Here is a 26489-nt window from a genome sequence, read left to right on the forward strand (position 1 = left end):
CAAAAATCCATATCATGTGAATGTATAAAAATGGCTTGCCATACCGTATCACTGTGTTTTATACAGTAGTATGCACGAGAGCAATACTTGATCCCTGATGGTTATTATTTACTGAGGGATGTGCATTCATATTGACCTGGCATTATGCTCATTCCAATGTAAATCCATTGGTTTCCATATTGCATTAACGTTGTTGTAACCTTGATTAAGAGACTATAAACATTGTCATTTAGGAGTGCTATCACGCTACTTTTTGTACTGGTCCCCACACAGATGTTGCTGCTGGAACGCGCGCGTGTCATTTCATGCACGATTGCACGCGCATATGAACGCATGTTCACATGCGGTGCGGTTATCGAGCTGCCGTTTATAAACACCGTTGCCCTTGGGCGTTTATTCACGCGAATGTTTACGCAATAAATTGTTGTGTGACAGACAGGCCAAGAGATGCACTGGCAGCACTGCACAGCTAATGTAGCTAGTCCGATAGAGACTAGAGACAGAACACATCAACACATCAAGGCAGGGGGATGCGGGGCCTTGCGTAATTTGCGGGGCCCTACGCAACTTGCGTAGTGAGCGTATAGGGCCGATCGGCTCTGGATATATCCATCATGCATGCAAATTAAACATAATAAATAAACTTTACATGACAAAACATTCATATTCATATAAAATAATCTCAATTGGAAAACAGATCTTCTTAGTAACTTAGTATCTTAGTAACTTCTGAAGATGAAATAAATGGTTTTATTATAATAAAATATGAATCTGGATGTTATAGTTACACTTTACATTTCTTCCTTCTTACCGTTTAAACTGAATTTCAGACAGTAGAGGAAGAATCTCTCTGGTGTGTTTATGAGTGATTTTGTTCTTTCTGATGTTCACACTAATGCAGCAAACTCGCTGCTGGAGAATATAGATAAGCTCCTCCCAGCTGAGAGAACAGGAAGTCAGGTCTCCTCCCACCTTCTCCAGGAAAAGGCGAGTCAGTTCCCCATCCTGAGCTTCATACAGCAGATCAGTAAACTGCTGGAGAGTCGATTTCGATAATCCACACACAGACACAAGTTTATAAATAATAATATAGACATTTCTGTATAATAAAGATGTAAACTGGAAACTGACCTGATCTTTAAAAGGCCAGGATGACACATGAGGCTGAGGAGAGTGTGAGCCTCCATCCTGCACTCAGTGAGGTTCACACAGTGAACAGTCCAGAGGTTCAGGAGGGAAGACAAACTGCTCAGAAACCTGAAGATCTTTGGGTTTATGATGTTAAAGTCCAGACAGAGCTCCTGAATGACCCACCGGCTCTCACTGCTCCTGAATGACCCACCGGCTCTCACTGCTCGGATCATCCTCACTACCACATGCTCACTTACAGTAGGCTGAAAAACGTTCACACAAACTCAGTCATCAAAGTGAATTTCACTAAAGCATGTTAAACCTTAATGATGTTACACAGACTGGTAAACATGAAGAAAGTGATTATTAACATGTACCAGAGTTTCTGTATGTGTGTGATGTGTCTGAAGAGAAGTCTGGCCCCTCTGAGAGAGATGGCTTGTGGTTTCAGAGTGAGTTTGAGTCTGGAGTCTGAGAGATTGAGTAATTTCCTCACAGCCCTGCACTCACGAGTAGTTAAAACCCAATCTATAATGAGGACGAAGTCCATAGCAGCAAAGAAAGCTCTCACCAGCTCTGTATCTTCTGTGTGGTCAACAACTGCTTTACTTAAACGTGGAATTAACTTTTCTTCACATCTAAAACAGACAGGTTTAATGTACTGTTATTGTTTTTAATGTAATGTAATTGTTTGTAAAAGTCCATAAATAACATGTTGGAGCTGATACTGTAATAGTCACAAAATAAATATGTACTTAAATAAGTTCAACTGCAAGCAAGAGAAGAAATTAAGATTTAGTTTCCTAATAATCAGAACTAAGATTATCCTGAACTTTCCTGAAGACTTTAAAGTTTCTTAATCTTAAATCAGCTCTTACAATTTTAAGTTTATATTAAATATGTTGTATAACTGTAAAACATGAGATTAATTACATTTTGATTAATTTTCAACTTGAAATATAATCAGATAATCTCCTGGATGTTTTGTGGTTGGTGTAGAGCTGTTTGCAGACACAAATCCAGTAGAAATTTTCTCCATCTCTTCTTTTTCTCTCTGTCTGTAAAGTAAGAAAAATGAAAGATTCACATTATTACAGTAAACACAGAGAGAACTCTCACACATACACATTCCACTTTACTGACTTTTGTTTTTGTTAATATTTTTGAATTATTAGAATAATCCTAGAACTACAAAAGCTACAGAATCCCTACAGAAAGCCACGCCCCCTCCTGACCACGCCCCCTCTGACATAAGATGAACGAACTCTCTCATATACTGGTTACTGAAACGTATTTGTTTTATTTTTTACTCCCACTCAGTGATGAAGAGAACGCTGACACAACAGGCTGGATGTAAATCCACCAAAAGAAGAAAAGAACAGAGTCTCGTTTACTCTCCAGTTCTCTTCATTATTAACCCTGATGTTATATCATATTTCAAATGTGTTTGACGTTAGTCGGTCCTTTGACAAGTATTCAAATAAATTATAAATTGTACCCTCGAAGGGGTGATATGGATGGATGGTAGGCAGGCGGGTAGGATAGCAGATAGGCAGGCAAGCAGACAGGCAGGCAGGCAGGCAAGCAGGTGGCAAACATGAATAAACAAGGATGCTCCAATGGCTTAGAAATGATTAGCAGGCAAGATGATTAAAGTGATACAAAGTATATCCAATGAGAGATCAAAACAAACAAAAATATCTCCAACATCCAAAAGGCTCACAAAGAACTATATGCCTCAACATCTTTCCTTTGTTCTCTAGATTAAACTAAAAGGGTGAGCGACAGCCATCTTAACTTTAAGGCCCTCTCAAGCTCTATCAAACTAAAAGTCCTATTAAAAAATAAAGTATCAAATAAAGGGTATGGGTGCTCCTACAGCACATATTACCATTTTACCAAAAAACAAAAAAAAAGCTCTTACATATCCCGCCCTTTATACAGTAGCTACCGCGGGAAGCAAGATATTAATAAAATCAAATGCAATTCTCTAAAGAGCCATGATCTATTTACAAATTACAATTTATGGTATGCAAATAATCAGTGTATACATCTGTGTGAGTGTATGCACGTGCGCAAGTCCACATTGGCCTAGTCAACTTTAGGTTGCTGGCCTTCTACCAGCAAGGAGATCTTGCTAACTGGTCTCTGAAGTTGGCTTGTTTGGGTTTGAAGTCGCACACTGCGAACCAAGCCTTGAGAATCAGGGAGGGCTTCAGTGACTCGGGCTAACATCCATGATCCTCGTGGTGCGGCGACATCTGCTACCAGTACAATGTCTCCTTGTTGGAAGTTGCGTCAGACGCGGGTCCACTTTTGCCGCGTCTGCAGAAGAGGTAAATATTCTTTGACCCAGCACTTCCAGAACAGATCGGCAATGTACTGCACTTGCCTCCAGCTGCATCTGACATACAAATCTTACTTTACAAACAACTCTGGAGGTAACACAGGCTGAAACTTAAAAGATGATTAAGTGTTAGTGTTAGGTGTTAGTGGCTCTAAATCATTTGGATTGTCAGAGATTGTTGTAAGTGTTCACTGTTTGAAGGCCCTCATCATCCAAACGTTGATGGCTGGTTACCGACAGTAATATTTTCTTGACCATGCGAATGAGCCTCTCTCATATCCCTCCATAATGAGCACCATAGAGAGGATTGAAGGTCCATTTCACTCCCTTCTGAAGTAAAGTTTGTTCTATTTGCTGTAAGTTCCAAGATTCCAGGGCTTCTTTCAGTTCCTTTTCAGTTGAGACAAGGTTTGTTCCGTTGTCAGACCGAAACTCAGACACTTGCCCTCTTCTAGCGATGAAACGTCTGAATGCGTGTATGCAGGAGTCAGTATCGAGCGATTGTGCAACTTCCAGGTGTATTGCACGGCTGGCAAGATGTGAAAATCACTCCATAGCGTTTAACAACGTTATGCCCTCGCTTTATTTCCAGTGGTCCAAAATAATCAACCCCTACTGTACATAAGTAAAGGGTGGTAGATCAGGGGTCAGCCTGTCAATAGGAAGATTTGCCATTTTCTGTTCGCCAACCTTGGAATTGACCTTTCTGCACGTAGTGCACTCATTAATTATCTTTCTGGCAAGAGAATTGGCACAGGGAATCCAGTATCTTTGTCTAAGCTTGGAGAGCATGAAATTCCTTCCACTGTGTCCAACCTCTTGATGGATGTGGCAAAGTAAGAGTTTGGAAACATGATGGTTTTTTGGGAGAATCGCAGGGTGCTTTTGCTCAGCAGACATGGGCATTTTGCTTAAACGGCCACCAACCCTCAATATGCCAGCGTCAAGGAAAGGGTCTAGCCTGTAGATAAGCTGCTTCTGCTTACACATTGCATGCCTTTCTGTATGCTAGTTATTTCTTGTGAAAATCCATGCATCTGGCAAAACTGCACAATAGCCATCTCCGCATCCTCCATGTCACTGACTGATAGCACATATGAACCAGTTTTCGCTTGTTTTCCTTTTCTTGTGACCATTGTGTGTCTGCTTTGATCCATTCCTATCTTGTGTTTTTTAGCCAGTTCCAACAGGATAGACTTTAACCTGAGAAACCATGCCACTGCTTTCTTAAGCTTTGTCCACGTGGAGAAGTAATTCATCAGGTAAGTAGTGGGGTCACAGCTGTCCTTTACAGCCATATTTAGTGTGATAACTTTTCTTAATTCAGGATCATCTGGGGAGAGAACAAGCTCAGATGGAGGGTCTAGCCAGCAATCAGGTGATTTCTTTAAGAAATCCAGACCACTTATCCAGGACTGACCTTTCAGAAATGTGCAGTCCTTGTGAAGCAGAGTCAGCAGGATTTAGTTTTGTGCGTACTGTATGTATTTCCACCGAGACACCTCCGATGCACCTCTGATGACATTCAGACGGTTGGCAACAAAGGTTTGAAATCTGAGCCGTTTTGACAGTTCCAAAATCGTCCGAGACAAAACAACGACTAACTTTGAACTCCCTCACTCTAGGAAGATCTTGCCACCATCGCGTCCTAACCTTGCCACCATCGTGTCCAAACCTCTTCATCCCATCCTATGTTCTGCTTGCTTAACTCCTGTAGAATGCACTTTGCTGGAAAGGTGATGGGTGCAAGAAATCCAAGTGGATCTTATATGGAGCTGACCATAGAGAGAATTCCACGTCTGCTGGTTGGACACTCTTTGATGGTTACCTGGAATGTGAAGGCATCTTCCTTGATACACCATTGTACACCCAGCACTCTTTCAATGGGCAGATCCTCAATGTCAAGGTTAAGATTTTGTACATCCTTTGCCCTTTCAGACTCTGGAATGGACGCTATGAAGGCTTTGTTATTACTAATCCATTTGGTTAATTTGAACCCTCTAGTCGCACAGAGTAACCTCAATTCCTTACAGAGTTTGATGGCATGATTCTCTGAATCAACAGCCTTTAGCAAGTCATCTACATAAAAGTTATTCTTAACTGTTCTTGTCGTTTCAGCTGAGAAGCACCCTTTGTTATCCTCAGCTGTCCTCCTTAACGCATAACTTGCTGAACTGGCTGATGACATTGCACCGAAAAGATGTACAACCATCCTGTATTCTTTCAGTGGCTGAGTGATGTCCCCATTTGGCCACCAGAGGAAACGTAGGAAGTTCACATGTTGAGGTGAGACTTTCACCTGATGATACATTTTTTCCACATCAGCCATGATGGCAATTTTGCCTTGGCAAAAGCGGACTAAAACTCCAATTAGAGTGTTTGTAAGGTTCGGACCTTGAATGAGCTCAATATTCAGCGAGGTCCCCTGATATGCTGCAGAACAGTCAAATACCACGCGCAAGCTACCCTTCTTAGGGTGAAACACACCATGATGGGGTACTGTATGTACCACACCTTTCCATTTTCTTGATTCAGCTGGTTTTGGGGTACAAGATCAGCATGTCCACTGGATATCACAGTTTCCATAAAGGCCCTGTATTCCTTTTGAAAGCCACTGTTCTTCTGAAACTTTCTCTTTAGTGCCAATGTCCTTTGTTCTGCCAGGTGACGGTTGTTTGGCATTGTAAGGTTATCCTTCTTGAATGGTAAAGGCAGTTGATAGTGTCCATTAATAATTTCAGCAGAGCTGTCCATAATATGCATAAATTTGCAGTCTTCCACTGACATTTGTTTATTCTCATCAAACCTCTTCTCTGGGAAATCATGGTTGTTTTGCTGAATCAAAAGCTCACTCAGTTTGTTGACATGAATGCGATGTGCATAAACATGCCTTTGACCTTGCTTATTAATATATGCATTCTCACTATGAAGAAATCCATTTATCACCCAACCTAGCAGTGTCTTTATAGCAAAGGGTCCATTACCCTGGCTATTGATAATTCTCCAAGGTTCCATAAACTTGGGTGCATTTATTCCTATGAGAAGGTCAACTTCCGCATCAATGTTGGGTATTTGAACATCCTGAAGATAAGGCCATTTTTGCAGATCTTCTTGTCTAGAGATGTGTTCCTTACTAACTGGAATTTCCTGCTGAGTGCAAGTTTCAGGTAATTATATGAAATCATTTCCTTCTAAAGCACAAACTTCTAGGCCCTTGATGACCAAGGTGTTAACATATTTCTTTTGTCCCATTGTGCGCAAAAGTATTTGTTGCTTGCCCACTGCATTCAATCTTCTTCCAAGCTGTTCTGTGCAAAATGTTGCGGAGCTCCCAGGGTCTAGGAAAGCATATGTCTGAACTATACGGTTTGAGTTATTCAGTTTGACTTGAACTGGGACAATTGCAAAGCTGCAGTGCTCATTATTATGGTCAAATGCCTCTGCGTTCAGTGAAACCAGCCCATTGCTCACTGTTTTTCCAGGATCCCTGCCTGAATCATCTGAAGAATTCTGAACTTTCATTTCATTCTGGAATACGTGCAAAATAGTTGGATGGGTTGGACACTGAACATGTTTGCCTATTTTTGCAGTTTTGACTCATGTGCCCTTTAACCAGACAACCAAAGCAAATACCTTTTGTCTTCAAAAGATCAACCCTTCCATTATGAGACCTTTTTAGCAATTCTTGACATGACACTATCTCATGCTCATTATCACAGACAGGACAGAGTTTTGGCAGACTGGACACTTTGGGCACTTGCACTGCATTCTCTACATTAGAATGCTCTGCAGTGTTCTCTGGCACTACAGCTACAGTTGTGGTGAAACTGGTCCCTTTGCTCTTATGCTTTAAACTCAAAATGTATTTAGTGATGGTGGACTTTGGTGGTCCTTTGCATGCTGAGGCATCTTGAAGGTTTCCAAAAATGGGGTCTTGTAGAATCCTGGCCTGTCTTTCCAGGAAGTGAACAAGATCTCCAAATGATGCCTTTGCTCCTGATTTTTCTTTTATATCATAAGCGTGTGTTCTCCATTTTTCTCTAATCTTGTATGGTACCTTGGAGATAAGAAGCCTCATATTTGATGGCAAATTTCATCAATGTACCTCAAAGTACACATTAAATTACAACAGCCACAAAGAAAAAGAGTGTAACTCTGTACAGCCTCACCATTGTCTGATGGGATGCTATTCCAGTTTAAGGCTTTGTCTATGTAAGCACTTGTAATCTTGAACTCATCTCCAAATTTAAGTTCCAGTAACCTCTTTGCCTCCACATACCCCCTGTCTGCACCCATATGAAGGCAACTTCTAACCAACTCCTTTGGCTGGCCAGAGGTGAATTGTTCAAGGTAGTAAAGCCTGTCTTGGCTGCTGCTGGTGTTATTTTCAATGCGGTGTTCAAATGCTTGCATGAATGGTCTAAAACTGAGAGGTTCTCCATTGAAAACACGCAGATCTTTAGTTGGCAGTGAATTCACCCTTTGCTGCTGCAAAATAAGATCAGCAATAGCACTCATGCTAATGTTGCCTGAGGTTGAAGGTGCAAGTGGTAGGGAAGTGCCTTCGGCATCTTGACTGTTTTGTGTCAGCTGCATTGTTTGAACTCGCCTCTCAGTCCTCTGTGGCCGTGTGTCTTGTGTTAAGGCTCCTTGCAGTGGTGTTTTGGGAATGCCAGAAATTTGAGCATATTCGACAGGTGATGGTTCTGATGGAAGACCTCCCTTAACTCTTTCATACCCGCTTTCCAGATATGCATTCATGCTATCTCCTGCTGAGTCTGAAGATTCTGTTGATGTGAGTTTAGAACTCATTAATTGAGTGTCGATATTCTGTAACACCTGTATTTTGGCATCAGCTGCAGCCAATTCTGTTTCAAGATCAACTCTTTCTATTGCATTTTGCACTTCAATTCTTTGTCTTTCCAGGGCATGTTTTTCCTGAAGTGATTGGCTGTGTCGCAGCAGGGCTGCTTTTTCGGCTTCAGCCTTTAGATGAGCAGAAGACACTGATGAAGATTTGGAAGCATGGCTACCAGAACGTGGAGGTCCTATTCTACTGGCCGACACATTAAATATACTGTCCAAAGGGGAAAACACTGGCTGTGATTCACTTTGATCACCTTTCCATGTGTCTACCTCCTTTAGAAATATTTCAAACGTTTGCATCTTTGGTTCGTACCACTCATTATTGTCACTTTTCCTTTCTTCATTAAGTAGCACTTGTAGAGACAGGTGAGCATCTTTAAAATCATTTAATGCCACATTTAACTGTTCAAGGCCTGTGTTAACAGTTTCAATATCTCCACTCTTCATTAATTCCTTTAGTTCATTCATTCTACGTGTACACACCCGAAGTTTACCTTTGCGCGTTGCACAAAGCACATTAAATTTGTCATCAGCCATATTTTAAGTTTATTTAACAAAGGATTAAATATTCTTCAAATCTATGAAGTCTAATCTGTTCCAATTCCAATAACAACTTCAACTTCAATAACAAATTCAAAATTCAACAATAGGGTACTCTAATGGTGAATCAACTTCAAAGCTTTGGCTCTCTCAAAGTTCCAAAAAAGGCCAAACTTCTTCAATTCCAAGTTTTCACTCAAACATTATGCTTCAATTGCAGTCAACAAGGTATTCCATGATTTCCAAACACTTCAAATAAGTCCAGTGTGAATAATAGCAAAGTTCTTTACCTTTGTTGTCATATTTCAAATGTGCTTGATGTTAGTCGGTCCTTTGACAAGTATTCAAATAAATTGTACCTTCGAAGGGGTGATATGGATGGATGGTAGGCAGGCGGGTAGGATAGCAGATAGGCAGGCAGGCAGGCAGGCAGGCAGGCAAGGTGGCAAACATGAATAAACAAGGATGCTCCAATGGCTTAGAAATGATTAGCAGGCAAGATGATTAAAGTGGTACAAAGTATATCCAATGAGAGATCAAAACAAACAAAAATATCTCCAACATCCAAAAGGCTTGCAAAGATGGTTTCAGCTAGTTTCTGGACCTTGTTCCCTTTCTTATTGCCTTGATCAGTGTGTTCTGTTTACTGATCATCTGACCTGTGTCTGTGTTTCTGACCATCAATTTGTTAGTAATTTAGTTTCATTAAAGCTGTTTCACCTGCATTTGTGTTTGTCTCAGGATCTCAATCATCATGATAATTAGCTAGATAATATTAAAAGGAGTTATATCTAATAAAATCTTATGTTTTTGTTTGTAACTATAAAGAATAAAAAGGCCACATGACTGAACCTGTGTGTTTGTAACTCTCCCATTTTCACAACTTAAACCAATAAACACAAGTCAAATATGATCAATGTAACACTGAGCAAATCAAAGCACCTGTTTAAAGAAAGTACTTAATTTGGATGAGCTACAATATTTATTCAAAAATATTCCACTCACTGGGACAGAAAATTTAATATGTTTCACAGTTTTTGATTAATTTAGGTCCCAACATTTCCCCCTCAGCCCTGGACTACAGTCATGTGGGATGTGGAGGTCTAGTGGTTAAGGTGTTGGACTACTGAGTCGTAGGTTGTGAGTTCAAATCCCAGGTCCACCAGGCTGACCAGTGCTGATAAAATCATATAATAATTTAAAATTGAGTTCAGGATGAGTCGCATTTATTTGCAGAAATATTTCCTTAAAAATAAAAGAGTTCTTTTATCAGCTGTGGAGCACAAACCCTAAAGAAAGTCTGAGAAATCTGTAATAACTTACACATTAAAGCTGAGGTGTGAGATGTAGGGCAGACACTGAAGGAAACTCCTCACTTCACTCTCTTCATCTGAACAGTCTCTCAGCTTCACTGGTATCTTCTGTGTTTGGAGTTTCAGCACTTCTAGGAGGACCGAGACTTTTCTCTCTGAGAGATTTATGGACCAAACAGGAAGTGACTGGTAAACTGTCAGCAATGCTGGAAGGACAGTCCTGTGTGTTTTACTCTCATACTGCTTCACATGTGAGAACAGATCCAGCAGGAATTCACTTTGTTCTTTACAAATATTTGACATTATTTTCTCCACTGTTTTCCAGATGTTTTCTTCTCTTTGGTACAGAAATGCTTGTAAACACAAATCCAGTTTAAATGGCATACATTTCTGTTGACAATTTTCCTTTGATTCTCCCTGTGTAGAAGTAAAACTGTGGGGAAAAAACATTTTAATACATAATTGCAAACAGCTTTCTCAGTACTGTGATGAAGAATAACTAAAAATGTCATAAACCCCATGTGTATATAACTAGGTTATGAATGGTGCTAAAACAATTTTGAGAACCTGGTCTAAGGTTTGTACTGAAAACCCAATACACTGCACTCAGATTTAATGACTCAGCATATACCAGTATAACAGAGGGGCACAGGCCCTACTAAATCCCAGAGGTCACACAGCATATAGGAAAAAGTATCCAGGTCATCACAGACTAAAATACTCCATGGCTGTGATTGTGATGCCTCACGCCAAAACACAAATATATTTCTAAGCCTGGTCTGAAGCACAGAAAATGGTGTCAACAGAAAAGACCACAGAATAATGACACATAGTAAATACTCTTTCCATCTGCAGTGGATGTAATGAAAACTTTATCCAAACTTAAATAAAGCGAAGCTGCTGGTCTTGACAACCTACCTGACCAGGAGCTCAGGGAATGTGCTAAGCACCTTTGTGAAAGACTAGCATCATCCATGTGCTAAATAGTTGATGATCTGCCTCAATAACTACAGGACCAGACACCATCAGATTTACGTATGATCATTATGTACTAAACACATTAAGAGCTGTCATCCCCACTACACTGGATCTATTTTAGTATCTCATTCATTGGTATTTGCTAGACTCCCTAATCTAGAGCAACTTGAAATGCTTTTTAGTCTCAATCACTATATACATACAATGCATAATGTGTACTGGTTAACTTGGTCAGAGACCAATAATACCCTCAGTCTAAAGACTATGTTGGGGAGGCAGTTTATCAAGAAAAGCACATAGAAATTAGATTTTAATAAATAAAAAATAAATAAATAAATAAAATAAAAAGTTATAACAGAAGATTGTGAGTTTGATTCCCACATCCACTAGCCTGCCACTGCTGCGCCCCTGAGCAATGCCCTTAACTCTCAATTGCTCGGTTGTAAAGAATTAGATAAAATGTAATTTACTCTGAATAAGGATGTCTGTTAAAGTCTGGAAATGTAATGTAATGTGTTCAAAGACTGCCAGTTGTTCAGATATCAAAAGGAAGTCTTGATGTATGCTGCAGAATGGTGGGACCAGTCAAGCAGGGATAAAAAAAATATGAGGGGGCATAGAGCAGTGTGGAGTGTTATAAGAGTTTTAAGCTAGAAGAATGCTGGACTGGTTTTGGCTTCATAGGAAAGCACCAATGTACCAACAAATTTAATGGGGATGGCTACAGGATGCCATTAACGGGAGCTTAGCATTGACTGAGTTGAGTATCATCTGCATAGCTGTGGTATGAAAAGTCACCAAGTGATCAAGTATAGAGGACAGAAGAGGACAACCTACTCAGCCTTGTTTGACAGTAGTAGAGAGTCTGCAGGTATGCAATAATGCTGTCGGTACATTCCCAAATGTTATGGAGCTATTAATGATAATAGTGATGATGGGCAGGAGCTCTTGTGAGATGATCTGAAGCACTGTAGAAGGAAATTCATCCAGTGGGCAAAATGTAGGGTTGCAAGACAAAGTTTTAGCAGAAGTCACTTGTCAGATGAGAAATTGGACAGTGAGTGATGGTAAGAGAGATGTGTGTAGAGTGATTTATACCACTGTCTTTCTGCTGTACAGCTAATTCTCTGCAGTTGCTGCACAACATTTCTGACAGCCAAGAAACAGGGCAGGAACTCTTCCTGGGTTTGGAAGAAAGAGTTTCATGTGTAGCAGAGTGAGTGAGATTAATTGCTTGTTGGGTCACGTGATAAGTGAATAATTTATATAAAGGCAGGTTTCGGGTTACCTGGCTATGCGGCATTTTTGGCACTGCCCTCTTGTGGGACCCAATTCATGGTTTTCTCCAGGTATCTGTGTGTAACAGCGTGGTAACCTGTCCGACAAACTTTATATGCGTGCCTATTCATGTGTTTTGTTTAACACCATAGGACAATATTGTTCCACTGTTGTTGGCGTGGGCTGTCTGCTATCTCAGGTACATGTGTATTGTTGTTTTATACAAACTGGTGTACTGAAATTTACGTGTGGCACAATTTCAGTGTGGGTTGGCGTCCAGTTTGTGAACAAGAAAATTCAATCTAGTGAAGATGATTGCGTTTTGTGAGAGTTACAACTGCTAATCGCTGGTACGTATTATTTTGGTCCCTGTTTGCAGCGGTTTATTTATTTATTTTTTTTAAATATACTGTTATATGCTCAACAGGTTGATCTGGTTGTCCGACCACTTTCTGAGGGATGAGAGGGTTAAGTCCATGGGTATGACTGCGCTGCTGTTTTGCACGGGGCTTCACTCCGTGTACCGGTATTTCAGTCGGTAGCTTTGTTTTGTTTTACGTTAACTCTTCCCTCTGCTGAGGCATTTAACGGCGAGTCACTTAGTCGATGTCTTAGTTTTGTTTTTTTTATAATTTGATGTTGTAACTTGTCTTGGTACTCCTCTCTGTGTATTTTGTTTGTTTTCTTTGATGTATGTGATTTAATATCACCATTAGTTCTCCCTTGGTCCTGTTAGAATTGAAGTATGCACTATTCAATCTGCATGTACCAACATCCGTATTAGTGATAGTAAATCTAGTAAATCTGCATGTACTAACTATCGTTAACCGACACCATCTCATTCTGTCAACAAGTAGGTCTTTTGCCTACTTTGAATCTGGGCTATTTGGTTTCATTAGTGATTAGTTTTGTTATTTTGTTTGATTTATTTTGTGAGTATATTTAATTTAAATTGAGAGGAATTACTGTTTTTGTTTTGGAATGTTGATTTGTGTTTTTGTATTTAATTCTTTTTGTTTTGTGGGTTTACTTTTGATATACTTGTGTTGGGTGGGTCGTCTTTGAGGGGGAGGAGATAATTGCTGTACCTTTTTGAGCGTGGCTTTTACACTGTGTGCTGTGTGTTGATTTGTTCCTTCCACGTGTGTGTGTGTGTGTGTGTGTGTGTGTGTGTGTGTGTGGTTTGACACTGTGTTTGTAGCTGGGTCATGTGTTATCTCCTCTTGCTCTTGAAAGGCCTGGTCATTTAAAGTATATGTTGTCTCATGTTCTGTGTATTTGATTTTGTATTATAAGTGACTGAAGATTTTACATTCTTTTTGAGAATCTTAATTCTGCATAAACTGTAAAAATAAAGGATTATTGTGTTATTCTTGTGCCCTCGTCTCCTGCTCATTATTAGGTAACGAACCTGCGTCCTTTTGGGACTGTTCCCCTCATAAATTCAGGGGTGGCGTAGTCGAATGTTGTGCCCCTATGGGCCTTTTGTGGTGTTTTATAAATCTTTAATATAGAAGAGTTACACTCTTTCCCATTTCCCCTCTGCTACACATGGATAAAGGAAAATAGTCTGTGGAGAGAAAAAGGGTCTGGAAGGGAGGTTAGGTTGCAGAAAGCTACAAATGACAGAGTGGAAGTGAAAAGCACCCTCCTAGATAGTTGTAAAGTAGATAAGGAGAGTGATGGAGATGGATCCCAAGTGACAATCTAAGATGTGTAGTGGGGTAGCACTGATGTCTGTATGTGGCAAATGAAGATCAGGTCCAGTACATTTCCAGTCTTGTGTTTAGGACTGCAGCTGTTAAATGTCAGGGAGAAAAAATGTAAAATGGAGAACGCAAGAGGACTGGAGATTGTTGTAGAGGATGTTGAAGTCTCAAAGGACAGTGAGAGGGGTATCTATTTTCAACATCCTCAACATCTTCATGAAAGTCACCTAGGGGACCAGGGGGTTGGAAGATGACAATGATGTGAAGGTTGATCAGAGAGGAAACTGTGTGAAATTTGAAGGATGAAATGATGAGACAGGGAAGAGTTGTGAAGCAGTTTCAAACCTGCAACCAAAACCCCTGCCAGTTTCTTAAAAAGTGCAAGTTCACAGCAGACTGACAGTTCCAGAGACTATCTTTCATCACTGTTTAAGACTGAGAGTGGAGTTTAGATCAGATTACTGGTAGATTGGCCTCTAGTTTGTGGAAAAACATCTGTGTTCAGAGTCAGTTCAGGTCAATTTGAGTTTAAGTAGGGTAGAGAGGGTTAGGGTTATACTGGTAACACTGGTACTGGTAAAACTGAAGAATAAAACACTACAAAACTTAACACATTCTAACTAAATGTATGTGTTTAACTGTTCCAGAATTTGCTTCTGACCAGTAGAGGATAATATTCAATTTATCTCGGCACTTATTGGACACTACATTGAATCAGGTTATGTTATGGTTCTCATTGAGATTGAATGGATTAATATTAAATGTGCTTGTTATAGAACATCATTTGTTCTATAGTAAAGTCTCATATACAGGGACTTGTACAGCAAAGGCTCCTCATGATGTAAAACTAATCAATGAGTTGTTTAACAATTTAATTTTTATAATCAGTGATGTTTTTTTGTTAAAATACATTTATTTGACACATGCATTTGGGACATAAAGTTTAGCAGAGATCTTTTTTCATGAGTTACTCACTTGAGAGAGCTGATGTGTGGCAGCCATGAGAACACTGTGATTAAGAGAAGATCTGTGAGCTATTGTGGGTCTTTATCACAGTGCAGATGGAGATTTGGTTGTTCTGCATATCGGGTTATAAATTTTGTAGCTTGCTCAAGCACATCTCTATGACTGCTCATTGGGATGTGAATCTCATTCCTACATAACTGTAGCAGATTTATCAGATAATTAAGTTCTTCACACTTCAAGGCAATTGTCCAGATATGACTTAGTGTTGTTGAGAAATCCCTAAAAACAGGGAAAAAAACCACAATCATAATATATATAAAAACAGCAGGTAAAATAAGTATTGACCACATCACCATTTTTCTCAGTAAATATATTTCTAAAGATGTAAGACAACCCAGGTAACCCATAATTACATTATTTAAATTAAATTATGTGTAATAAAATGGAATGACACAGGGGAAATGTTGAACATATGAAGAAAGGGATGTGCAAAAAGCCATAAAAAGCCACCAGCTGAGATCTGTCAGTACCTAGAAAATAATCCTGCCCCTTGTCAGTGGAAAGTAATATCAGATGGTTCAGTCTCAACTTATTACCAAAGTGTCACAGAAGAAACAGCTCATGATGGTTAAAAGCAAAGAGCTCTTTCAAGACCTTTGCAAAAAATACTGATGACATTGATTACAGAGGGATTTCTAAACTTCTGAATGCTCCAGTGAGCACTGTTGAAGCAAAATCCAGAAATGTGGGCATTTCAGCAAGGCAATGATCCCAAACACACATCCAAGGAAACTCTCAATTGGTTTTGGAGAAAGATAATAAAGCGACTAGAATAGCGCAGCCAATCACCTGACTTAAATCTAATAGAAAATCTATAGAAAGAACTAAAGACCAGTTCATACAGTAGAAGTCGTCCACGGAACCTTCAAGATTTAAAATATAAATATAAACAAATATATGAAAAATTTGCAATTGTGCGAAAACCTGCCCAGAGTTGCAAAGGTTTTGCCAGAGGGTGAATGTTTAACCATTTTTTATCCAATCTAACGTACAGTTTTTTTCAGTATACACTGCATAGACTCTATGCCATAGAGACTGAATGGATGATACACAGCAGATGTTATTACATTTCAGTTACTGTACTTTTATAATCCTGACTGCTTTAGTCAATTGAATATAATGAGGTAATATAAATTTATGCACAACCATATAATATCACATTCAAAATGTCTGTATTGTTACACCCAAAAAAAGCATACAATATGAATATATAATACCTTAGATAATATGAATGTTGGAGAATTATCTTCAGCCCTGAGAGGGACACAGCACTGTTCTCCAAATCAAGATGAACCTGTGTGTTTGTGGATTGTCTGATTACATAGGACACAGCACAGCATGTGTAAGGGTCAAGATGTTCCTCACTCAAATCTAGATGATAGTTTATTCTCTCTAGAAATGAGCAGCAGGTTTCAGGTGACTGAAATTCATACAGACACTGACATATGAAGGCAATGTCAGTGTTTTCATCATCAGGTTGTTCACCAATGAAAGTGTTTAAGACCTTCTCAAAGAACCCATCAATATTGTCCTTGATCTTGTTCAATGGAAAGAGACACTTCAGATGATCAGTGATGGTTTGTGATTGAAGCCCACAGAGAAAAGGAATTATGTGTTTCATGTGTTCACTGTCTTCATACTGACACAGATGGAGAACCTCATCAAGTGTTTCTGATTGTTCTAGAAGCCAGAGAGCAGAAAAAAATTCCTGCGTTGTGTTGTGAGAAAATGTACAAAATGTCTTGGCACATGCTGGTGACACAACAGAGACACTCGTCAGGAAAGCACCAGAAATGCCTCTCTCATCATAATCAAACTCCAGGTTGATAGTTTTTAACTTGGTGGCATTGAAAGCGCTCTCTGCTAAAGACAGGACCATGTCTCTGCAGTGTTTAATGTGTCCATCTAAATCCAGCAATTTCTTATTTCCGTGTCTCTGTAGACAGTGACGAAATATTCGTACATACAGCTCAGTAGCTGTGAAGTGTTTCTGTGCTTCTTCAGAAGTGTAGTATGAAATACAGGCTGCCACCATAAAAGCATACATAGGGACGTGGCAGAGACTGAAGAGTGCAGGATTGTTTATCACAATGTCTACCAACTCTGGTTCATTAACATATGTATGTGTGTATATATATATATATATATATATAGTAGACTGTTTATTCAGCTTGCTAACTCCTTAAATGCCATAATCTTGTAATCTTATAACCTTTCACTCTGCACATTCCTCTTCAATGCCATAATCTTAGAACCAGTTCTCTAAGTCTGTAACATTTATTCACTGTATACGCTTTCATATATACCACCTGCTGCTGTAAATATGCTATATATTTATCTGCACTTTTGCACGCCTCCTACATTTTGCACTTCTGGTAGATGCCAAACTGCATTTCATTGCTGTGTACCTGTACAATGCAATGACAATAAAGTTGTATCTATCTATCTATCTATCTATCTATCTATCTATCTATCTATCTATCTATCTATCAAACTATCTATATACACACATACATATATCTGACAACACAAGCAAATACATACGATCAGTTTGCACAAATTAGACATTTTTCAGTCAGTCTTAACAAAAGCAAGCCATGCATAAACTTGTCCCTTAACATGTAGATAGTCAACATCTAAAAAAATTTAGAAATGTGTTGAGGATTTGTTTTATTAATAGCAAAAGTGACAGAAACCAATTGGACACAACCAATGCAATAAATAGAATTAAATTTCTGGCAATAAATTTTCTCACCAGCTTTATGTAACACTTCTTTCAGTAATTTAGTTGGAATAGGGTCTAGTGAACAAATTGTTGGTTTAGCTGTAATAATAAGTTTATCTAACTCTTCCTGTCCTGTGCTTGTGAAGCACTGCAGTTGTGAGTCTAGTGCTTTAGGTGACACTGGGTCACAAGATGCTCTCATATGTTGGACATCACCTATTTTATTCCTGATAATTTCGATTTTATCAGTGAAGAATCTTTTTTTTTTTTTTTTTGTTTTGTTAATCTAGCCACTGTGCTAAATAAAAACCTGGGATTGTTCTGGTTATTTTTCTATGAGTTTGCTCAAGTGCTCAGAGCCCTAGCAGCTTTTAGAGCCTGTCTATAGCTGGACTTACTGTCCTTATACGCAATTCTAAAAACCTCTAATTTAGTTTTTCTCCACTTTCGCTGGAGGTTACGGGTTTCTCTCTTGAGGGTGTGAGTATGACTATGGCCACGTTCACACTGCAGGTAAAAGTGGCCCAAATCAGATTTTTTTGGGGTCAAGTGAGCAGGTCAGACTTCTTCAGGAGTAGTGTGAACACTCAAATCTCAAAATTTTTTTAAATCAGATCTGGGCCACTTCCATATGTGGTCCTGAATCAGACCCAAATCTGATCTTTTCCAATGTGGCCGCAGTGTGAACAACCAAGGCGGATTCGATGCGACTTTTACGTCAATCTACATCGACATTCGTCACAATTATGCGCCGGCGAAACCTTTTTTTTTATTTTTTTTTTGCGCCGGCGAAAACGTGACACAAACGTGACTGGTAACGTGTGTGTTAAGAGTGTTATATAAAGTGGTTACGTGAACCAGCTCATAATGTTTGCATTGAATACATCACATTATAGCATTACATGATATGTTTGCTTGCACCAGATGATACAACACCTCCTCCATAACCTCGCCAACTTTTTAGCGCAACGGCGTGCTGCGTGTGACGTCATTGTTATTGTTCGTTTGCGCATGCGGGTCAGTTCGAAACACCTCGGCTAAAAATAGAGCTTCAGAACCTTGTTCACTCTCTGTGCTGCGTTCACCACCAGTCACCACTGACGTTTATCCTCTGACTCTGGGTTCCATACTTGAGAGAGATGTACGGATGTGTTGACTTGTTTTCTGCTCAGTAGAACTTTTTTAAATACAGAGGACTAGAAAACCAAGTTGAACTGAAAAGTACGACTTCCTATGTAGATGATCTCTTTCTTCCAATGTGACTGATTTTCCAGCACGAAAACTGAGGAGATGATCAACACACTTTAAAATCTCAATAAGTGTTACTTATCGCTTATAGTATATCAAAGCACTAAATATTACTAAATATTAATTGACAGAGAAAGTGTGGCTTTGCAAATAATCTAAATTAACTTTCAAAACATTAACTGTGAAGACTGCAGTGTGAATAAAAAAGCAAAAGTATTGTGTACTATTGATAGTTACACCATAGTAGTGATCGTCTCAGTTTCTATAACTGCATGACTGTGATACGGTGATGGTTACTGAGGTTTATATTGAGGTTTCGTTATATTGAGGTTATATGATCATTCTAATATGCTGTCTTTCTGTAGTAACCTTCAAGACTTTCAAATAAAGTGTATAGATAGTGTGAATCACCTATATGTTAAATGTTAAATGATTCATAATAATAATTTTGTTCATTGACACACTCTTCTCTACAGACAGGGTGCCCATAGTATGAATGATAAACTAGATCTTTAATTAGTCTCAAATATGACATTCTAATGTTTTGTAATGCATTTTCTGCCAAAACATAAAACATTTCAGTGTGACATTGTGGTTACATCAAACAAGAAGTTTAAGTTCAGAAAGTGTGTAAGTGTGTGTGTGTGTGTGTGTGTGTGTGTATGTACAGTATATACCCACTTTGAGTAAGGATAATAAATAGAAAGCATAGAGCAATTATTAGACATAGAGGGGGGGGGGTGAGAGGTGTGTAAATGAAACACCAGGGAAGGAGAGAAGGAGAGAGAGGGAGAGAGAAATGGAAGGAGAGAGAAAGAGAGAGAGAAAGCACGAGAGAGAAAGACAGAAGGAGAGAGAAAGAAAGAGAGAGAGAGAGAGAGAGAGAGAGAGAGACAGAGAGATATTATTCTGCTTCAGCAAACATTGTTATTATCAGATTACAATGAGACGGGTCCACACTCACACACTAGTCACTTACTCACTCACATTGAGGGGAAGGACAGCTGGAGAATAAGCTGTGACCTCGTTACCTTCACCTGACAAACACATCATCATTATAACCTTTACACTCTCTCTCTCTCTCTCTCTCTCTCTTTCTCTCTCTCTCTCTCTCTAACAGAAACACACAACAATACAATGACACCATCATTATAGTCTTTACACTTACACACACAGGAATTTTGTTTGTTTTCTTGACATCCTTTATTAGGCATATAACCATATTTTTTTAAATAAACAAATAACGTGAATAGATATACAAGTGTATTATTTCTTTTTTTTTTCATTTGTCAAATGTGTCTGCTAGTTGAGCCGAGCTTGAGATGCAGCTGGAGATGCAGTGGACTAAATACAACAATGTCTCTGCTGTATTCGTTGCTGGTGGAGACGTTTGCTCTGCTCTTCACATTTAACTCATTGTTTCTGCTGTTTGGTGCCATCGATCACCCACACGGAGCATGTGCTCTACACACCTCTACTGAGGTCTCAAAAAATGTCTTTAAAAATAGAAACCCCTATAATCATTCTACAAGTTTTTATCATCCCTCACTGTTATTAAAAGAAAATCTTGACAACATATTAAACAGAAATTATAATTAAAATAAACTATAACTAAAACCAAATCCAAATACAGATACAAAGATTATTTTTCATAAGTCATCCAAAGGCAGTAACAGTATTTAAGCTTTGTACCTAAGTTTAAAAGGTCTTTCAAAATTGCTGTAACAGTGACAAAAGGCATGTTTCAATTTATTTCTGTTTCTATGCTGCCACCTTGTGTTCATTTGGCGGTAAAAGTAAAATAAGAGTTTGAACTATTGATTATACAGAAAAGTTTACTTTGAGGAACAACTTTTCATAGATAAAATGAAAAAAAAAAAACCCTTGAAGTTAGATGTATGTGTATCAGATTTAAATCAGAGGTTCCCAAGCAAGGAGTCAGATTAATATCTGATGTCTGCATGACATGGATCTTCTGGCTCATACACTTTACTTTACTTTGAAATCATGATTTCAAACACAAACATGAAGATAAAATACACATACATCATGCCATGAAACTTCAAACTCATTGGACACAATAATTAAATAACTAAGACAAGAGAATAATGGTGTCTCTCATGTTGACTTGTTTATACATGGTTCTTTATGCTTTGTACTGAGAACAGGCCACAGTCATCACCAGATCTCAAAGCGCTTGTCTTTTTGGAAAGGCTCTTTATCAGTAATTCTGTTGTTGAAGAGTCTGAACACACAAAAAAATATATATTTAAACTTTAATTAAAAGGACACATTTATATACATATCTATCTAGTGTACAGTGTGTGTGTAGAAACACCACAGAAACATGAACAAACCTACCGAACTGTCTGTATGTTGCTGCTGGTGGAAACAACTGTGTAGATTCTTCCTGCTAAACAGTCGTCTATGTCATTGTGACTCAGACTAAGGAGAAGAACAAACATATACATACAATGAGTACAGTGTAACTGCAGATAACACACACACACACACACACACACACACACACACAGTGTATACTCACTCCAGGACCTCCACTTTATGCAGATGTGGTAACAGCAGCTCCAGGTCCTGATCAGTGAGCTTGCAGTGACTGAGGTCCAGTTCTGACAGACCTTCAGAAAATTCCAGAAACAATGCTAACGATCTACAGGCACCGAGATCCAGAGGGGTCTTGCTGAGGTCCATATCTCCATTCAGAGCCTTTGAGAGGGACATAACATGCCTCACACAGTCCGACTGATTCACCATACGGAGAAGAGCCAGGAACCGGAGCAACAAAGATTTACTACAGCTGAGTATGAGAGGGAGAGAGAGAGAGAGAGACAGCGAGAGAGACAGAGAGAGAAAGTGAAAAAGAGAGAGAGAGACAGAGGGAGAGAGAAAGAGAGAGGGGGGGGGGGAGAGGGAGAGAGAGAGAGAAAGAGAGAGAGAGAGAAAGAGAGAGAGTAAGACCATGGCCAGTCAGTGTTAAAACTTTTAATGCAGTCACACACAGTGTACATTTCAGTTTGTCCCACCCAGTCCTGAAAGTCCTTTGTCCTGTATGTGTGTCTCACCGTAGCGTCACAGTATGTAGAATGAGTAAGAACACGTCCACTCCAGTGTCCTCCAGCTCACAGTCCTCTAGAATGAGCTCTGTACGTTGCTGGGATTTCTGGATGGCAGTGCTGATGTCTCTGCAGTCCTCGGTGCTCAGATGCAGAGTTTTATCCTGTGTTTCTGTGCTCAGATCCAAACCAGTGCTACAGGAGAAGTCCAGTCTGTTCTGTAGAGCAGAGAAAACAGCTGCTGCTGCCCCCTGTTGGAGCTCAGAGATACTGCAACAGTGGAGTAACTTGAGCAACAGAAACCTGTCAACACTGAGAGCAAAGAAAAGAAGCATTTTGACTGTTGTAAATATTTATGTATTAGTAAATATTACTGCAGTTTCTATTACTGAAACATGTAGATTTATTTCCCAGGTATTGTCCATGTGAACACTGAGTTACCTGAGCTGAGAAAGTCTGTTGAACAGAGGTAGAATCTTCACCAGCCCCCCATCTGGTATGGAGGTCCACATCAGGCTCAGAGAGACAGATGTACAGTGTTGGAGGGTGAAGCACAGGGCAGTACAGTGGTATGAGTCCAGATCTGTATTGTTCAGGTTAATACAGTTGTGTGTTGACTTTAACAGACTGGACACATAGTGAGCAGAGTCAGTCTCATAGATCTCACTGATGATTGACAGCAGAACACTGGGGTTCAATCTGTGAAGGTTACAAACACCCTTTTATTAATTCTCTGGCACATTGTATTTGTTCTGACCATTTGAGTAGTTATTAATTTGGGGTTTATTTCATTGTCTATCAGCTGTTTTACTGTTTATTTCACATCAGCTGTGAAGCGGCTGCAGATGTCTTTCTGATAAAAGATATATTCTGTTATTTCAGGCCAAAGAGGCCACTGTCTAAGTTCATTTATTTGTTTAATATTATCTTTGTTAAAAATTCTTAAAAAAAAACATACATGTATGTTCAAGAAAGATTAAATCTACTATATCTTTCGTATATTAACGCTGGAATGTGTTTCTTTATATATATATGTATATTTTTTTTTAACTTTATATACGGTGTATTCGTATTTTAGTTTCACTAGAATGACTGGCTTCAAGATTTCAAAGTAAATCACAGACAAGAACTCTTAATTTTGACTTTTCCTTTGACCCTCATCACGTTTAACCATCTGTCGAGGTGCAACGTATTTGCAGAAGGGACAGAATAGTATTAATTAGAACTTGCGAATATGAGCCTAAATACAACATAAAATTAATATTTCAAAATAGATAATAATGGAACTTAATTCCAGTCTCTGCAACTGGATTATCACGATGTATTCACAATAGTACATTAGTATTAATGGTCAAAATCATTCTTATGGACAAAGTAAATAAACTTTACATGACAAAACATTCATATTCATATAAAATAATCTCAATTGGAAAACAGATCTTAGTAACTTAGTATCTTAGTAACTTCTGAAGATGAAATAAATGGTTTTATTATAATAAAAGATGAATCTGGATGTTATAGTTACACTTTACATTTCTTCCTTCTTACCGTTTAAACTGAATTTCAGACAGTAGAGGAAGAATCTCTCTGGTGTGTTTATGAGTGATTTTGTTCTTTCTGATGTTCACACTAATGCAGCAAACTCGCTGCTGGAGAAGATAGATAAGCTCCTCCCAGATGAGAGAACAGGAAGTCAGGTCTCCTCCCACCTTCTCAAGGAAAAAGCGAGTCAGTTCCCCATCCTGAGCTTCATACAGCAGATCAGTAAACTGCTGGAGAGTCGATTTCGATAATCTACAGACAGACACGAGTTTATAAACAATAATATAGACATTTCTGTATAATAAAGATGTAAACTGGAAACTGACCTGATCTTTAAAAGGCCAGGATGACACATGAGGCTGAGGAGAGAGTGAGCCTCCATCCTGCACTCAGTGAGGTTCACACAGTGAACAGTCCAGAGGTTCAGGAGGGAAGACAAACTGCTCAGAAACCTGAAGATCTTTGGGTTTATGATGTTAAAGTCCAGACAGAGCTCCTGAATGACCCACCGGCTCTCACTGCTCCTGAATGACCCACCGGCTCTCACTGCTCGGATCATCCTCACTAACACACGCTCACTCAGGCTGAAAAACGTTCACACAAACTCAGTCATCAAAGTGAATTTCACTAAAGCATGTTAAACCTTAATGATGTTACACAGACTGGTGTAAACATGAAGAAAGTGATTATTAACATGTACCAGAGTTTCTGTAGGTGTGTGATGTGTCTGAAGAGAAGTCTGGCTCCTCTGAGAGAGATGGCTTGTGGTTTCAGAGTGAGTTTGAGTCTGGAGTCTGAGAGATTGAGTAATTTCCTCACAGCCCTGCACTCACGAGTAGTTAAAACCCAATCTATAATGAGGACGAAGTCCATAGCAGCAAAGAAAGCTCTCACCAGCTCTGTATCTTCTGTGTGGTCAACAACTGCTTTACTTAAACGTGGAATTAACCAAGAATCACATCTAAAACAGACAGGTTTAATGTACTGTTATTGTGTTTAATGTAATGTAATTGTTTGTAAAAGTCCATAAATAACATGTTGGAGCTGATACTGTATTAGTCACAAAATAAATATGTACTTAAATAAGTTCGACTGCAAGCAACAGAAGAAATTAAGATTTAGTTTCCTAATAATCAGAGCTAAGATTATCCTGAACTCTGGACAATTTTCCAGAGATGCCAATCAACCTACCATGCATGTCTTTGGACCGGGGGAGGAAACCGGAGTACCCGGAGGAAACCCCCGAGGCACGGAGAGAACATGCAAACTCCACACACACAAGGCGGAGGTGGGAATCGAACCCCCAACCCTGGAGGTGTGAGGTGAACGTGCTAAACACTAAGACACCATGCCCCCTCAATCTCAAATCAGATCTTACAATTTTAAGTTTATTATATTAAATATGTTGTACGACTATAAAACATGAGATTAATTACATTTTGATTCATTTTCAACTTGAAATATAATCAGTTACAAATAATATACAACAATAGACATCTTACTCTTTGTGTACTAACAAAAACCCCCAGAATAAACATGTGTTGAAGTTTGTGTGTGAAGATGCAGCATTCAGATCAAACCTGAGGTGTGAGATGTAGGGCAGACACTGAAGGAAACTCCTCACTTCACTCTCTTCATCTGAACAGTCTCTCAGCTCCACTGGTTTCTTCTGTGTTTGGAGTTTCAGCACTTCTAGGAGGACGGAGACTTTTCTCTCTGAGAGATTTATGGACCAAACAGGAAGTGACTGGTAAACTGTCAGCAATGCTGGAAGGACAGTCCTGTATGTTTTACTCTCATACTGCTTCAGCTGTGAGAACAGATCCAGCAGGAATTCACTCTGTTTTTCATGGAATCCATGAACCTCTTGTCTAAAAGGGAATGTGTTGTAGCTGCACACTGACACCAGCAGCTCAGTAAAACTCTCTCCTTTATCTGATTGACAGTCGACTGCTGCGATGATCAGATTCACCATAAACTGGACGTATGCAGATACTGAATAAAACCTGTTTATAAGAAAAAATATAAGTTATGAGGATGAATCTCACAGACAGTGAAAAAGATTCACCTAAAGCTCAGAGCAAACACATAAATGAGGCTAATAATAAAGTCTAATATTCAGCTAGTGTAGAGAACATCAGACTATCAGTCTGTTCATATCAAGGAAGATAAAAATGAACAGTTTCTTCTTGTAGCCATGGACAGGAGCATCACCTGACACTGTTTACTGGGGCTTGTGCAAAATAGCTAATAATTTCACTTAAAATACACATTGATCTGATTCCTGAGTTACAAACAACCTGCTGTTTTATAGCCACATTAACTGTCCCAGTCCAACACAGCAAAAACTGGAGTGTTAATATTTTGGTGTTAGACATTTCAGAGTTGGTTTCAACACCTAAACAGTTATTTTAACACATTTAGAGTAAAATGGTGTTCAGTGTTGGGGTTAAATTACATAGTTGATCATCAGTGTTAAACCAACACTTTAGAGAGATTAAATTAGACTCCGCACATAAAATTCTGTTAATCATTGGAGAAATCATCACCATTAACCTCGTAGTGCTTTGAGTGGTAAGTAAAATTAAATAAAATTTACTTAAACATTGATGAATGATGCTGGTGAATTCTATAGCACCATGTACAGTATTATATAATATGGAGCAATGCATGGAGCATGTGGACCAATATAATAATATATAAAAATGAAGGACA

At 39.0% G+C, this 26489-nt stretch overlaps 2 protein-coding genes across 4 annotated transcripts in view; both read right to left on the reverse strand.

Moving 5' to 3' along the window:
* LOC132842608 (uncharacterized) overlaps positions 1 to 26489 on the reverse strand; it is a 164910-nt gene that overhangs the window by 107115 nt on the left and 31306 nt on the right. The window lies entirely within an intron of this gene.
* LOC132842609 (uncharacterized) lies at positions 10365 to 17298 on the reverse strand. The gene is made up of 3 exons (XM_060865373.1): positions 16406 to 17298; positions 15138 to 15407; positions 10365 to 10630 (listed from the first exon to the last, which is right to left on the reverse strand). The coding sequence occupies exons 1-2, from the start codon at positions 17233 to 17235 to the stop codon at positions 15197 to 15199; spliced, it is 1041 nt and encodes a 346-aa protein (XP_060721356.1). The 5' UTR covers positions 17236 to 17298; the 3' UTR covers positions 10365 to 10630; positions 15138 to 15196.

This window comes from Tachysurus vachellii, chromosome 3 (genome assembly GCF_030014155.1).
Source record: "Tachysurus vachellii isolate PV-2020 chromosome 3, HZAU_Pvac_v1, whole genome shotgun sequence".
Classification (NCBI taxonomy): domain Eukaryota; kingdom Metazoa; phylum Chordata; class Actinopteri; order Siluriformes; family Bagridae; genus Tachysurus; species Tachysurus vachellii.

Coding starts and splice junctions, on each gene's coding strand:
- LOC132842609 (XM_060865373.1), bottom strand. CDS start 17,235: ATGTATGCTTTTATGGTGGCAGCCTGTATTTCATACTACACTTCTGAA. Junction 15,408..16,405: donor CAACATTCATATTATCTAAG/GTATTATATATT, acceptor CCCTGTTTTTAG/GGATTTCTCAACAACACTAA.